This window comes from Amaranthus tricolor, chromosome 5 (assembly GCF_026212465.1).
Source record: "Amaranthus tricolor cultivar Red isolate AtriRed21 chromosome 5, ASM2621246v1, whole genome shotgun sequence".
Lineage (NCBI taxonomy): Eukaryota > Viridiplantae > Streptophyta > Magnoliopsida > Caryophyllales > Amaranthaceae > Amaranthus > Amaranthus tricolor.
The window spans coordinates 29,959,586-29,974,558 of record NC_080051.1 but is presented as its reverse complement, the minus strand read 5'-3'; the positions used below and the strand labels follow the sequence as shown (position 1 = coordinate 29,974,558).

Genomic DNA, 14,973 nt, shown 5'->3' with positions numbered 1-14,973 from the left:
GAATTATAGGAATATATATTATTCCATATAGAAATGATTTTATATTATACATTCTATGAAAAGATTAATTACGTTACATTTTTATTTTCATAGTTTTATTTTGAACTAAAAATTATACTTAAACAAGCCCACTTTTACTCCTTTAAGCAATTTATTGGACCCCTTAGCTTTTGGGTTGGAGCTTGGGCAATTAGCTAGCAATTTCTTTTCTTCTACGTATGTGCACGTATCTTTAACCATTTTCTAAATATCAATAATATATATTTATATTTATTTATTATATACACGCAATTATACTAGTAAGATCTACTTCATTTATTCTGCTACATCATTCCTCACTAAATTAAATATTAATAAATATTAAATATTAAAATAATATTATGCCATTCATTTACCATATATCATTGACTTTTGAATGCAAATGATTTCCTTTTTCCTTTCTTCTCCCGAAAATTCGTTCAATTAATGCTTTACCAATCCATTTCATAATTTCACGTTAGTAATCCTACTTTCCTATCCTTACTAAATGTTTCGTTTTAAATTTTATATACTATTCATCACTTTTTTAGTTTGTATATTATTTTTAATTAATGTATAATTTAAAATATAATAAATTTTATTAATATCAATTTTTTATAATTTTTAATTCTTTATAATAAGAGATATTAAAAATTATATCAGTGTATAATGACTAACGTACAATCTCAAATGAGACCTTTAATAAGGATAGACGGGAATATTATTTTATCGAAAATTGGTCATTAATAATCCTTATTTTCAATTTGTTAAAAATAAATTCACGTTTAAATTGATCTGAAGTAATCCAACTCTGTGCATTTGATTTTCATCCTTTTTCAAACAAAGCTTCCCAAATCCCAACCATTTAAACACCAATTTTTATATAGGTACGGTGTATTTTTCAGCTAATCTCTTGAGAGACCGTCTCTTAGAAAGATGTATTTCAAGTCCAACCCATTAAAGATTAATGCCTACTTGTCGTATTCTTAATGCTTACTTACCGTATCCTTAATGCTTACTTTCTATATCTTAAATGTCTGCTTACATCATTCTTAATGCCTACTTACAATATATTAAAATATATATAATGGGTCCGTCCAATTAAAGATGTTCTATTAAAGGGACGTCTCTCATAAGAATTTGTGTATTTCTATGTACACATGTAATAGGTGAAATTATTAAAATTGGATTATTAATGTGAAGAGTTTCTTAAAATTGAGTATTTAAGAAAAACTAAAGTTTCTTTATTGAAGATCAAGTTATATAAATGCATAATAAGTAAAAGACTCCCTACTGTACGCCTAACTACCACTCATTTGACCAAACAAATTTACTATATAGGGTGTATCTTTTTAAATAATTTATATGATAATAAATAAATAAATAATAAAATAAATAAATATTATATTTGTGCAATAAAAAATATATATTGCTACGTAACATGATGTGATCTAGCAGTTGAACTTAGGGCTTGTTCTTCATTCTTCAATAATGGAAACAAAGATGAATGAATGTGATAGCTTAGACTCTCCTACAAGATGGAAAATGAAGAAGGAAGATGAAGATAGGAAGCTCAAATTAAATGGAAATATGGAAATTGATTTTCAAAAGATGGGAGGACAAGAAAGAAAGATGTTGATTGATAATTTACTTGCTAGGGATGATCACGAGAACTTCCTTAGACGAATTCGACAGCGTTTCGATATGTAAGTTAGCATGATCTTTCTCTTATTTTGTATGTATATATGTGCGTGTATGTGTATTTAATAGTGCAGTTGTATACTAAACATACACACCAAATAATGTTGTTCATTTAACGAAACATATAAAATACTACTTACTACTTACTAGATGAGGAATTTACCTTTCAAAATAATTTTAAGTTAGAGATTTAATTTCCTATGTTCAGAGGTGATTTTAAACACTGTTTGATCATATAAGTAGGTGTTGGAATTATAATCAAGGGATTATGTAGGAGTATTAAATTTAAATATTATGTGATCCATAATATACATACATATTAACCCATTTCCTACTTGCATTGTATATTTGGTTCAAGCCATTAAGTATTTAATTACTCTTTTTTTTTTTTTTTTTTTTTTTTTTTTTTTTTTGTCTTCTTTTGAATCTATTTGATACATTTGTAATACGTATAAAAGTTGCAAACCACTACTCTTTTTCATTGGATCAAATGTTTTATTTATTTTTTGACATTATTATTTCATTTATCACTTTTACTTTGTATTCTATACTTAATTTATAAGTTAAAACATTGTGAAATGAAATCTTAATTAATTTGTCTCAATGTAAATATTATTAATATCAACTTTTTATAATTTATTTATAATCAAGCACTATAAGATATTTAGAATAAAAAAATGTTTGGTGTAGGGCAGGAGTTGAAGTACCAGCAATTGAAGTGAGATTTGAACATCTATCGGTGAAAGGTGATGTGCATGTTGGAAGCAGAGCTCTACCCAACCTGCTTAATACAACCCTAAACTTTTTAGAGGTATACTATTTTACTCTTGTATTTCCTTGCCCCTGATTGATCGCTTGATTGATATGGTATCAGAGCCAATTTTAAAAAGAGGTCTCATATGAGGATATGTGATTGAATATACATATCATAGAATCTCAAATATCAATATAAGTTTCTTATTGAATTAGCTTCTTGACTATTAATGTCCATGATCAACATAGTTTGGGTTATGCTTGAGTTTGGTGAACCCTTTATTAACAATATTCAATGGTAGCATAGTCAGCGATGCCATATTTAATTAAATAATTAATAATTAATAAAATTTGATACGATATCACTAATTAGAAATTATATGAAATTATATTACTGAATTGTATAGAGGCACACAAAACCACGTACAATAATCAAAGAATGAAGTTAGTTTGTACAACAATCATACACAAGTGGAGAAGAAGATTATATAATAATTATTAGTTCAATTATTCTCTAGCTCAAAATTTAAGCCTTATTTTTTTCCTTGGGTGTTTTGCAAAACAGCTTATTCGACAAGTTTAACTTGTTTTGATACAAGTAGTGGATTAAATAGTTAAATCAGTTAATGCTAATATTTAGTAAATTAGCTGGTTGAAACAGCTTATTTTTATGAATAAGCTATTTTTGAACAAGTTGTTCATTGCAGCGGGTTCAAATTTTTATTTTTAGCTACTTTAATTAATTATCAGTTACCATCTATCAGCTGTTTGCCAAACACCCCAGACTTATATTTTTATTTTTAGTTATGGCTCACTCTTTTTAAATTTTCATCTACACATTTAATTTATATTTTTATATCATTTACATATTTTTTCAATTTTTCATAAAATATATGTTTTTACGACTTTACTTAATTTTTTTAATTATGATTTACTTGATCAATTATGAATTTGTTTTCTATACCCAAATGAGCATAGAATCTTGTTACACACAAGATCATATGAATGACTTATTGGATCTCGAAAGAACTGATATATTTAATTAATTTGAGTTGTCAAAATAAATGAAATGTATTGGCAATTGACATATATTAATTAATGTGCAATTGACGATAACAGGCAATTTTGGGGATTGTACGGCTGGCTCCATCGAAGAAAAGGACCCTCCACATACTTAATAATGTTAGCGGCATTATTAAACCCTCCAAGTATTACTCTTCTATTTTTATTTGAAATATACACTAAAATACTTTCAATTAATTACAGAACATCATTTCAAAAAAAATTACATAACATTAATATTTTAATTGACTAATAATTAAAGATTTTTCTTTTCACCTTCCATTCTTATCGGTAGGGAATTATTTTTAAACATAAAAAAGAATAATAGTTTTTAGAGTTTGTCATTTTTAAATTTTATATTATTTTAATAAAAAGTTTGGTTTTGATTTTATTCTAATTACTCCTATATTATTATTATTTGGGAAAAATTACTCAAAATAATTAAACCTTTATTAAATTTTAGAGTCATTTACCCAAAAACATTATTGTTTAAATGGTAATCAATTTTTGCAGATTGATTGCAAAATAATGAAAAATAAAAAAATCCAAAAGTTTTGGAAATTAAAAGTAAAAAATTAAAAATAAACTTAATTAGCTTTTTTTAATTATTTAATTTTTACTTTTTTATAAATTAATTTGGATTTTATTTTTTTATTTTTTTATGCAAAATAACTTATTTTGTAGATTAATGGTTACCTTATTACATTCTTAACAACCATCCCATATAGTTAAAATTCTTCATGTTAAATTAAAAGTTAAGATTATTATGAAAAAAGCATTAAAAAATTAAATTATTCTATAATTTATACTAATAATTGCACTACCGCCACTAGCTATTTTCAATAAATTATAAGTTCACTAACAATTTAATTAATAAGTAATATTTGGACTAAATTATCGCTAAAATATTACTCCAGAACCAATAATAGGTATCTTAGACTATTTTTCGGTGTTAGATGTTAATTGGGTTTTAAATTAAATAACTCGAACAATGACTATAACTTAAAGTAGATTTGAGTTTAGATTTTGCTGAGTATTATAATCATGAAACTGATAATTGCAATGTTCTGGTGATTCTATGTGTTGAACGATATAAGGATGACATTACTCCTCGGACCACCAAGTTCAGGGAAAACGACATTGTTACTAGCGCTTGCAGGGAAACTCGATCCTGATCTAGAGGTATTGCATAAGCTTATTGTAGTCCCGTCATTTTAGTTTGTTGGTTCCACTTTGATCAAAATTGTTGAGAAGCTCAGATTTTTTGGTCAAAGTGTGACAAACAGATTGAAACGACAGTCTATATAGTATGTATATCTCGGGTTTGTTTCACTTCGTTCGACACATAACAAAAAAGACTAACAGGTATCTGGGAAGATAACATATTGCGGCCATGAACTAAAAGAATTTGTTCCCAGGAGAACTTGCGCATTTATTAGGCAAAATGACATACATCTTGGTGAAATAACTGTAAGGGAGACAGTAGATTTTTCAGGGAGATGTTTAGGTGTTGGAAATAGGAGAGTTTTGCTGAATCAAGTATTGAAAAAAGAAAAAGAAGCAGGAATTAAACCAGATCCAGAGATTGATGCATTCATGAAGGCCACGGCAATTCAAGGCCAAGAATCAAGTCTTAACACTGATTATGTGCTTAAGGTTTGTGATTATCTTAATCAAGCTAAATGGGGTTATAATCATCGATTTTGGTATTCTAACTTCAGAATATGTTATATACTCTATCACTAAAACAAGTCGTTTGACAGATACTTAGCTTGGAAATGTGTGCTGATACCATAGTGGGTGATGATATGCGAAGGGGTATCTCTGGTGGTGAAAAGAAGCGTCTAACTATTGGTAAAATATAATCCTTTTATATAAACGGGCGCTTTAAAATATATTATATACCTATCACGTCTCTTCATAGAAATTATGGATATATTATAGTAACATATTACAAATGGCGAAACTACAGGGGAAATGTTGGTTGGACCTTCCAAAGTTCTATTAATGGATGAAATATCAACAGGATTAGATAGCACAACAGCATTTCAAGTATGCAAGTATCTAAGTGAAATGACTCGTGTCATGGAGATGACAACAACATTTATTTCTCTCTTACAACCAACCCCAGAGACATATGAACTCTTCGACAACATCATTCTCCTATCCGAAGGCCAAATTGTGTACCAAGGTCCACGCCACAATGTCCTTAACTTCTTCGAATATGTTGGATTCAAATGTCCCGAAAGAAAAGCAGTAGCAGATTTTCTCCAAGAAGTAACCTCAAAAAACGACCAGCAACAATACTGGTCTAAAACCCAACCTTACAGATACGTTTCTGTTCCTGAATTTGTCGAAAATTTCTGGTCGTTTCAAATTGGATCAATGCTCGTATCAGATCTAAGTTTACCTTACGACAAATCGAATACTCATCCTAGTGCCTTGGTGAAACAAAAGTATGGTTTGTCGAAAATGGAGCTACTTAGAGCTTGTTTTTCAAGGGAATGGTTGTTAATGAGACGAAATGGGTTTCTGTACATTTTTAAGAGTGTGCAGATTACAGTTATGTCAGTTGCCACAATGACAGCATATTTTAGAACAACAATGCACCATAAGACAGTTGCAGATGGTGAAAAATACTTGGGTGCTATATTTTTTGGTCTAACAAATTTTGTTTTTAATGGAATGGCAGAAACTACTTTAACTGTTATGGGACTTCCAATATTCTATAAACAGAGGGATTTCTTGTTTTACCCTGCTTGGGCTTATGGCTTACCAGTTTGGGTGCTTCGAATTCCTATATCATTTATAGAATCTGCATTGTGGACTGTTCTTACTTATTACACTATTGGGTTTGCTCCAGCTGCTAGTAGGTAAGACATTTTTTAGAACAAACACGTGGACGTGGTCGTCCATTATATTTTTAACCTCGCCTCTTGTATAATTTTATAATATATGATATAAGGACTAATTAAATATTACAAAGTTAGGTAACGTTTAATGGTTAGAGTCGAATAAATGAAATATGATATGAATCTTCATACAAGAAACAATATTGTAGAATTTTAATTTGTTTTTATATAATTATTGTTAATATATTGGTCATTCGATTTTAAAATTTTTCAGGTTTTTCAGCCAGTGGCTAGCTTACTTCTGTATACATCAAATGGCGTTATCATTCTTTCGGCTTGTTGGTGCTTTAGGGAGAACAATTGTCATTGCTAATGCTATGAATATGCTTATAATGGTAGTTGTTTTTGTACTAGGTGGTTTTATCATAGCAAAAGGTATTATACTTCTAGATCACATTTCATCATCTCTATGCCATAGTGACTGAGTGTTATCACACAACTCTCATGGATCTCTATACAGCTGATGTTGGTCCGTGGATGATATGGGCGTACTACCTTTCTCCTATGATGTATGGACAACATGCTTTGGTAATCAATGAATTTCTTGATAAAAGATGGACTACTGTAAGCATTCTTTCTCCTTAATTCCTTGTGTTATTTAGATTGTTCTCTCTAATTGCATACTTGATACTACATAATCAATTATATTACTCCGTGTTTGTATTATTAATTATTCCTTAATCTTGATAAATACAGCCAAATCCAGATCGTAGGATAAAAGAACCAACTATTGGTAGAGTTATTCTTGCATCAAGAGGTTTCTTTAAGCACCAGTATTGGTTTTGGATAAGCATTGGAGCTCTCATTGGGTTTTCTCTTCTCTTCAACCTCTTATACATCTTGGCATTGACATATTTAAATCGTATGCCATCTTAGTTACATTAATTTTTACTTTCCAACATCTTCAAGATGACATTAAAGTTCACATTTCATTCATTACCCTAATGCCGTTAAGTGGCTCTCACTAACACAATCTTACCGTTGTTAACAAAGAGACTAACAAAGAGGTTGTTTCCGATTGACCCTTGATAGCAAACGTCATGTGCAACTTCACATAAATAACAAGTGCACATGATAGTGAGCTATTTGACTTAGTCTATTATAATCCGTAACCAAAGTACGAATAGCTGATATTAGCTTTAATCTTTAATTCGATTTTCAGCTCTGAAGGATTCAAAAGGAGCTGTACAAGACGAGACTGAGAAGGACAAAAAGATATCTTCTGGGGAGGAACTTAATGACATTAATGAGGAGGATGAATTAGGCCCTTCAATGAAAAATTATTCATCTAAGGGCACACTTAATAGAGGAATGGTTTTGCCCTTTCAACCTCTTTCCTTAGCTTTCAACCATATCAATTACTATGTAGATACACCATCTGTAAGTCTCTTTTCCTTGACAAAAATTTTCAATTTGACCTCCATTCCTAGTATTCCCTACTAATGGCTTAGTCTTGCGGTCTAAGAATAACTGTAGTATAAGATTTTTAATCAGGTAACCCAGATTATAGCCTAGGCAGGTACAGGCCTAATTTCCTTGACTCCTAAAACTGCTTCAATTTGCTTTAACATCAGGAAATGAAAAGTCTAGGATATGAAGAAGATCGCTTACAATTGCTACGAGATGTAAGTGGAGCTTTTAAGCCAGGGGTACTAACAGCACTTGTAGGCGTAACCGGTGCTGGAAAAACCACTTTGATGGATGTTTTGGCTGGAAGAAAAACCAGTGGATATATACAAGGTGAAATCACTGTTTCTGGTTATCCGAAAAAACAAGAAACATTTGCAAGAATCAGTGGTTATTGTGAACAGATTGACATCCATTCCCCACATGTTACTGTTTATGAATCCCTTCTATACTCAGCTTGGCTTCGTTTATCTTCTCAGATCGACCCAAAGACTCAAAAGGTTTATTCCCATCATAATTATTCATGAAACATAAATTTTGTTTGACATCTCTAAGTGAGTTTTGTTTGTTGTTGCAAAGATGTTCATTGAAGAAGTCATGGGATTGATAGAGCTTGAGCCAATTAAGGATGCACTGGTTGGATTACCAGGAATGAATGGGCTTTCAACGGAGCAAAGAAAGAGATTAACAATAGCAGTAGAGTTGGTTGCAAACCCATCAATTATATTCATGGATGAACCAACCTCAGGGCTTGATGCTAGAGCTGCTGCCATTGTTATGCGTACAGTAAGAAACACAGTTAATACAGGAAGAACTGTTCTTTGCACAATCCATCAGCCAAGTATTGATATCTTTGAATCTTTTGATGAGGTATATGTCTCAACTACTGTATTTGTTTTAGCAGATAGCAAGGCAGAGGTGAAAGTTCAATTTGTGATTATTGTTTTTAAAATCAAACAAAATTAATTTTTTGTATATTTGTAGTCTAAATACAAACGATCAACAAAAACATTAAAGCCTTAACACCAAAAATTAAGGCTGATTATTTCCGATGATTGTCTACAATATGGATTCTTCTTCAACATTCATTTTAATTTTTTTATCATTTCAACCTCTAAGTTTAAATATTTTAAATCTCTTTCACCGCACTCTTGTTCATCTCTGATCTTCAACATCCTCATTTTTAAGTTCTACGAGTTTTAAATTTTTTATCTTCCTCAATGATTCCCTAGTACCCCGTATTTACACACACCACGACCATCTTAAACGATTCTCTCATTTTTCCTCAATTTACGATCCCTAGGCCCTAAATGATTCACTAAATCAAAACCATATTAAGTACAAAACAAACAGAAATAAACAAAAAAAAAAAAAAGAAAAATTCAAACCCTAACCTAAACAATGAAACACATTTAACCAATTTCCAATTGAATAAAGAAACAATTGCAAACAAAAAAAAAATGTTCCTTCATATTTATGCATTAAACAACATCAAATATGTGTGCATAACTAGTTTACTAACTCTAAAAATACCGAATAACAGAGTTCAATATCAACAAAAATCAACTCCATAAATCAATCAAATCGTAAAATATTGAAAATTTTGGAGTCACACGAATTTAATTTCAATCAACGCAACATTATAACTTCTAGCAACGTTACAAAAAATTTATACTATTAAAAAAGACTTGTTACCTCTATTTGGCGCTAGACAATTTAGCTGCTTTTTAGACCAGCGAGGCAGCGAGCGGGAATAAATTACGAATACAACAAAATCTTGACGATGTTTCTTGCTTAGAGATAGGACGACTTAGAAGTGGTGAATTAGGGTTATACTTTTATGATTTTCATTCTTTTTTCCGAATATCGTGATGAATAATTTTTGTTTTTCGATCATGTTTTATTTAAAAAACAAACTATCTAATTTGTTATTAAAAAAATTATATTTCTAATCAAAATACAAATTATATTTATAACTCTTTAGCATAAAATTGTGTGAGAATAGTTGTTAGTTCTGTAATTAGTTGTTATTTTTTACAACTTAACTATTTAATTATCCAATGTTACTTAACTTTAGAATGCTAAAAGTTGTAACATTATGTATACATTCACACAATTTTTTGTACAACTAAACGTTATTTAAACTACTATTTTCCAAGTTATAATTATTTTTAAAATAATATTTTAATGACGTCAAATCTCTAACTATTAGTGCAAGTGTCAATTTTCCTACTTTGTGCATTGCAGCTCCTACTAATGAAAAGAGGGGGTCAAATTGTATATGCTGGGCCCCTTGGGGACAATTCCCTAAAGCTAATTGAATACTTTGAAGTAAGTATTTTGCTTATATGCAATTAATCCAATTAATCTAAGTGATTTGATTGTCCAATGAATCTATGATGCGTTGCAGGCAATCCCAGGAATTCCAAAGATAAAAGAGGGTTATAATCCTGCTACATGGATGCTTGATATTACTACTCTTCAAGTTGAGTCTCATTTGGGAGTAGATTTTGCACTACTTTATGCCAATTCCCAGCTTTACCGGTATGTTCTAAATAATTATAATAATTAATTTTTATTTATTACATAGTTGCTAGAGAATCTCTATAAATAAGAAGAAAACACTCAATTACAAGCTAGCCTAATTTATGATTTTCCAAACTTTTAAAAATTTATTAATAATAGTTAATTTCTTATCCAATTTAAGTATGACAGACAGATAAAATCATTTTGTGATGGGTGTTTTTATTTAAGGAGGAACCAAGAAATGATAAAAGAGCTGAGTACTCCATCACATAATTCAGAGGATCTACATTTCCCAACAAAATATTCCCAGCCATTTATAACTCAATTTAGAGCGTGTTTTTGGAAACAATATAGATCGTATTGGCAAAATTCATCATATAATGCTGTCAGATTCTTCATGACCACCCTCATGGGTGTTTTGCTTGGTCTCATGTTTTGGAACAAAGGAACTAAACTGTAAGTATACTTTCACTTAATTATAAATACAACTTACCATATTAGTAATACTTATCATTTAAGCTTATTTTAAATGTTGCAGCTAATTGTAAGCAAAAAATAGTTGTTTGAACTGTGTAATCTTATATTTTCATAACATTAGAACAATTTCTAAAAGATTTACATAATGTAATTATTAATTAATAATGTTTACATTATTGTTCATGATGTCTAAATAGCATCTATATATATATTACAACTAGGTTTATTCATCAACTTTAATTTTGACTTAGATAATTGTTTGACGTAGTATTATAAGTCAACATATAATAATTACTTAATTAGGTCATATGTTCAAATTGAAAGCTTAATTAGATAATTAGAATTTCAAAATATTTTATTCTATAAGTATTTACACTACAAAAAATATGGTTCACTCTTAATACCACTTTTTAGTAACATTAACGAGATTTAATATATAAAGTTTTTTATTGACAATATTTATGTATTTTCTCATAGAAGTATTATTTTTCATGGATGAATATATAATAATTATGTTGTTAACTTCATATATGGTTTTTAACAGAGACAAACAACAAGACTTGATGAACTTATTAGGAATATTATTTTCTGCAATACTTTTTCTTGGAGGAAGTAACGCATTAAACGTCCAAGTAGTTGTTGCAAGTGAAAGAACTGTATTTTACCGTGAAAGAGCTGCAGGGATGTATTCTGCTCTACCTTTTGCATTAGCACAGGTAAAATGTGTTGGATTTTAATATTTTAATATTTCATATTTTTTTTATATTTTTAATATTTTAATATCTTTTAATATAATTTTATACATATACTTCCTTCGTTCTGAAATACAAGCTACACGATGATTTTTGACACTATTTGTCGATCAAGCTTATTTTATATATTGTGGCTGATGTGTTAGAAAAAATATAGGCAAGTAGGATCTTGTTTGAATTGTCTAATCGCATACTTTCATAATATTAAGTTATTATAATTGTTAGATGTGTATAGTTTAATATATAAATAATCAAAATAATACATTAAATAATGTAAAAAGCCAAATGTAAGAACGGACCAAGTATATTTCATATTTTTTGTGTTGGATTTTTTGTATATTTACTAGTAAGATGTGTTTTTACCGACTTTTTCCCTGGATTTGCCGCTACAGCTAGCAATAGAGATAATATACATTGCAAGTATAAATATGGGTTACGCTCTTCTGCTGTATTCTATGATCGGATTCGAGTGGACTGTTGGAAAGTTCTTCTATTTCTACTACTTCATATTCATGTGCTTTGCGTATTACACTGTATATGGAATGATGCTTGTTTCATTGACACCACGTCCTGAAATCTCCGCCATCTTGATGACATTTTTTGTTACCTTGTGGAATCTCTTTGCTGGTTTCCTTCTTCCTAAACCGGTATGTCACTTTCACTTGTAAATCGATATGGAACAGAGATGAATCTTATTTAAAAGTTTTACTCTAAAATTTAAATATTTCAAGCGATAATAACAAAATTATAGAATATATTAGTATATTTTAGAGTTTCAACCATCATTCTAACTTTTTAGTTAAATTAATTTTTAGGATTTGATACCAACATGTTTAGAAACCAACTCAACCTGAAGCTTAAGCTTAATAATAGTTGAAGACTCATGATATTTATTACTCTATCACTAAAAGAAACAAAAGAAGTTTCATTTTGATCCGTCCCACTTAATTTGCCTATCACTTTTTTTTTAATCTCATTCGTATATTTTAACTCTCTTTTAATTTCATCCACACAATTCATTCTTTCTCTTTATTTATTACTACTTTCTTAAAAATAATAAACGCATTCCTCTTCAAAGAGGAGAGAGTAGTATTGTTTAAGCTTTTTATAGTTTATTTGTTCAACTTAGAAATTCATAGCCAAAGGTTGAATCTCACTTGCATAATTGAAATATATAACTTTTGTTAAAAGCTTTTTACCTAGATAATTTATGATTATTGCTATGATATATATCTTAGGGTTTCAATCATCGACTTAAGTTTTTGATTGAATTAGTTTTTTGACATGGTATCAGAAGCCTACATTAAGACTTAATTGACTAAAATATATTATATACTCTAACAATTATAAATAAAGTTATTAAAAAAAATTACTAATAATAATTTTTTATGATTTTTTTTTAATGAGACTAACTGAGATATTGTTTGACTTTATAAAATAATAAAATGTAGCAAATTCCGATATGGTGGAGATGGTACTATTGGGCATCCCCGGTAGCATGGACAATGTATGGTTTAGTGACTTCACAAGTTGGAGACAAGACTTCTGTTATTGATGTACCTGAAGCTGGTAGCGTACCATTAAACAACTTCTTAAAACAACTCTTAGGTTTTGACTATGATTTTTTACCTTATGTTGTGATTGCCCATCTTGCATGGGTGATTCTTTTCTTCTTCGTTTTTGCCTACGCTATCAAATTCCTCAACTTTCAAAAACGATGATCCAAATAAAATCATAAAAGTTTTCCCTTTCACTCTCATAATAATGTAAACAAATTGATAAATAGATTTTTAATCATTTTTAATTTCACACTAATTTTCTTTTTTTTTTTCCTCTAGTCATTCTACTACATTTTTAGCCCTACAAATTAGCTCAGTGCGAAAATCTCTGCTATTACCTATTTACTCTCTGCAATGGTACATTTGCAAAGTTACGCTTGGAAACTAATGGCATGACACATGGCATACAATAATTGGTTAATTTATATATTTTTTTGTTTATTATACTGTCTATTTGCTTTTTGGACGTTATTCATCTCTTACTCTTAATTTGTATTTTATTGTCAATCTATAAGTTAAAACATAGTCAAGTAAGATCTTGTTTGATTCATCTCAATGCAAACAATATTCATATCAACTTTCATAATTTTTTATTATGCACAATTTGAAGTATTAACGATTGAATAAGTGCATTGAATAGAGTACGTAAAGCAAATGGGACATTTGTGATGAATAGGAGGGAGTATTAAACTATACACATTTATATATTATAAATAATTAATATTGTAAAAACATGTTATTAGACATTCAAAACTAGATGTTACTTTACTACTCCCTCCATTCTTTTTTATTCTTTTCGTTTATTTTTTGCACATTTTTCAAAGTAAATTTTGAGCCTTAATATCTCTAAATACGCATCATATTATAAAAAATATATAATGAAAAAGTATCCATAAAGACGAATCTAACGAGATCTCACACTGATATATTTTGTCATTTTACTCATCAAAAAGTAACTCATAAATTTTTTTTCAAAAAGTACCTAATAAAAAAAGTTTTGTCAAAAATACCTAATAAAATTTTTTCTTTTCCAAAGAGTATCGATTGATGTATTCCTTCAGTTAACAATTAAATATAAAGGTTAACCGGTCAAAATCGAAAATTTTCGTCCTCATCTTCAATTTCTTTTTCAATTCAATTTCCTCAATGCTTTCTTCCTTTACTTTTAACTCAAAATCGAAATTAAATTGGAAAAGAAATTGAAGATGAGGAAGAAAAATTTTCGATTTTAACCAGTCAACCGTTATATTTGACGGTCAACTGAAGGAAAATGTTACTTGGTACTCTTTGGAAAAAAAAATTTGTTAGGTATTTTTTAGCAAAATTTTTTTTATTAGGTACTTTTTGGACAAAATTTATTATATACTTTTTGAAAATTTTTTCTTTTTAATATATAATATTTATAATTTTTCATTTTGTGAAAATAAAAATATTTAATATTAAAATATATATTAAATTACATCAAAAACAAAAAATAGCAAGTATTGGACAGCAAAGCAACTATAATAAAGCAGCTAGCCAAGTTGCGTGCATTGCAATGTTGCAGGCACATCTTAACATCATTGCACGGTGTATCTATTGGCTATATACCAGTAGATCCTTTATTGTATATTTAATGTTAATTCATCCACACTTAATGTTTAAACTGACTTTTACAAGTAGAGTACCAATCCCTGCCATTGAATTAATAGCAAAAGAATTATTAAAAAAATTAATCAGAATAATTCAATCTTCACAAAAAGGTTAGATTATTATGAGTAATTTTTCCAAAATTATATAACTATTTGATTTATTTTGCATTATTTA

The 14,973-nt window shown here is 29.0% G+C and overlaps 1 protein-coding gene across 1 annotated transcript; it reads left to right on the top strand.

The window, feature by feature from the left end:
- The first annotated feature begins 1,435 nt into the window (after positions 1–1,435).
- LOC130814206 (ABC transporter G family member 34-like) lies at positions 1,436–13,804 on the top strand. The gene is made up of 19 exons (XM_057680280.1): positions 1,436–1,724; positions 2,410–2,530; positions 3,592–3,680; positions 4,632–4,716; positions 4,900–5,190; positions 5,298–5,388; positions 5,507–6,407; positions 6,661–6,821; positions 6,907–7,010; positions 7,143–7,308; positions 7,609–7,826; positions 8,021–8,353; positions 8,433–8,723; positions 10,101–10,184; positions 10,264–10,397; positions 10,608–10,835; positions 11,401–11,572; positions 12,001–12,255; positions 13,060–13,804. The coding sequence occupies exons 1-19, from the start codon at positions 1,510–1,512 to the stop codon at positions 13,327–13,329; spliced, it is 4,209 nt and encodes a 1,402-aa protein (XP_057536263.1). The 5' UTR covers positions 1,436–1,509; the 3' UTR covers positions 13,330–13,804.
- The last annotated feature ends 1,169 nt before the right edge of the window (positions 13,805–14,973 follow it).

Bases quoted from the DNA above. Each gene is read 5' to 3' on its own strand.
- LOC130814206 (XM_057680280.1), top strand. From the start codon at position 1,510: ATGGAAACAAAGATGAATGAATGTGATAGCTTAGACTCTCCTACAAGA. The intron at 7,011-7,142 runs GTAAGCATTCTT...TGATAAATACAG, and splicing joins TTGATAAAAGATGGACTACT to CCAAATCCAGATCGTAGGAT. The intron at 11,573-12,000 runs GTAAAATGTGTT...TTGCCGCTACAG, and splicing joins TACCTTTTGCATTAGCACAG to CTAGCAATAGAGATAATATA.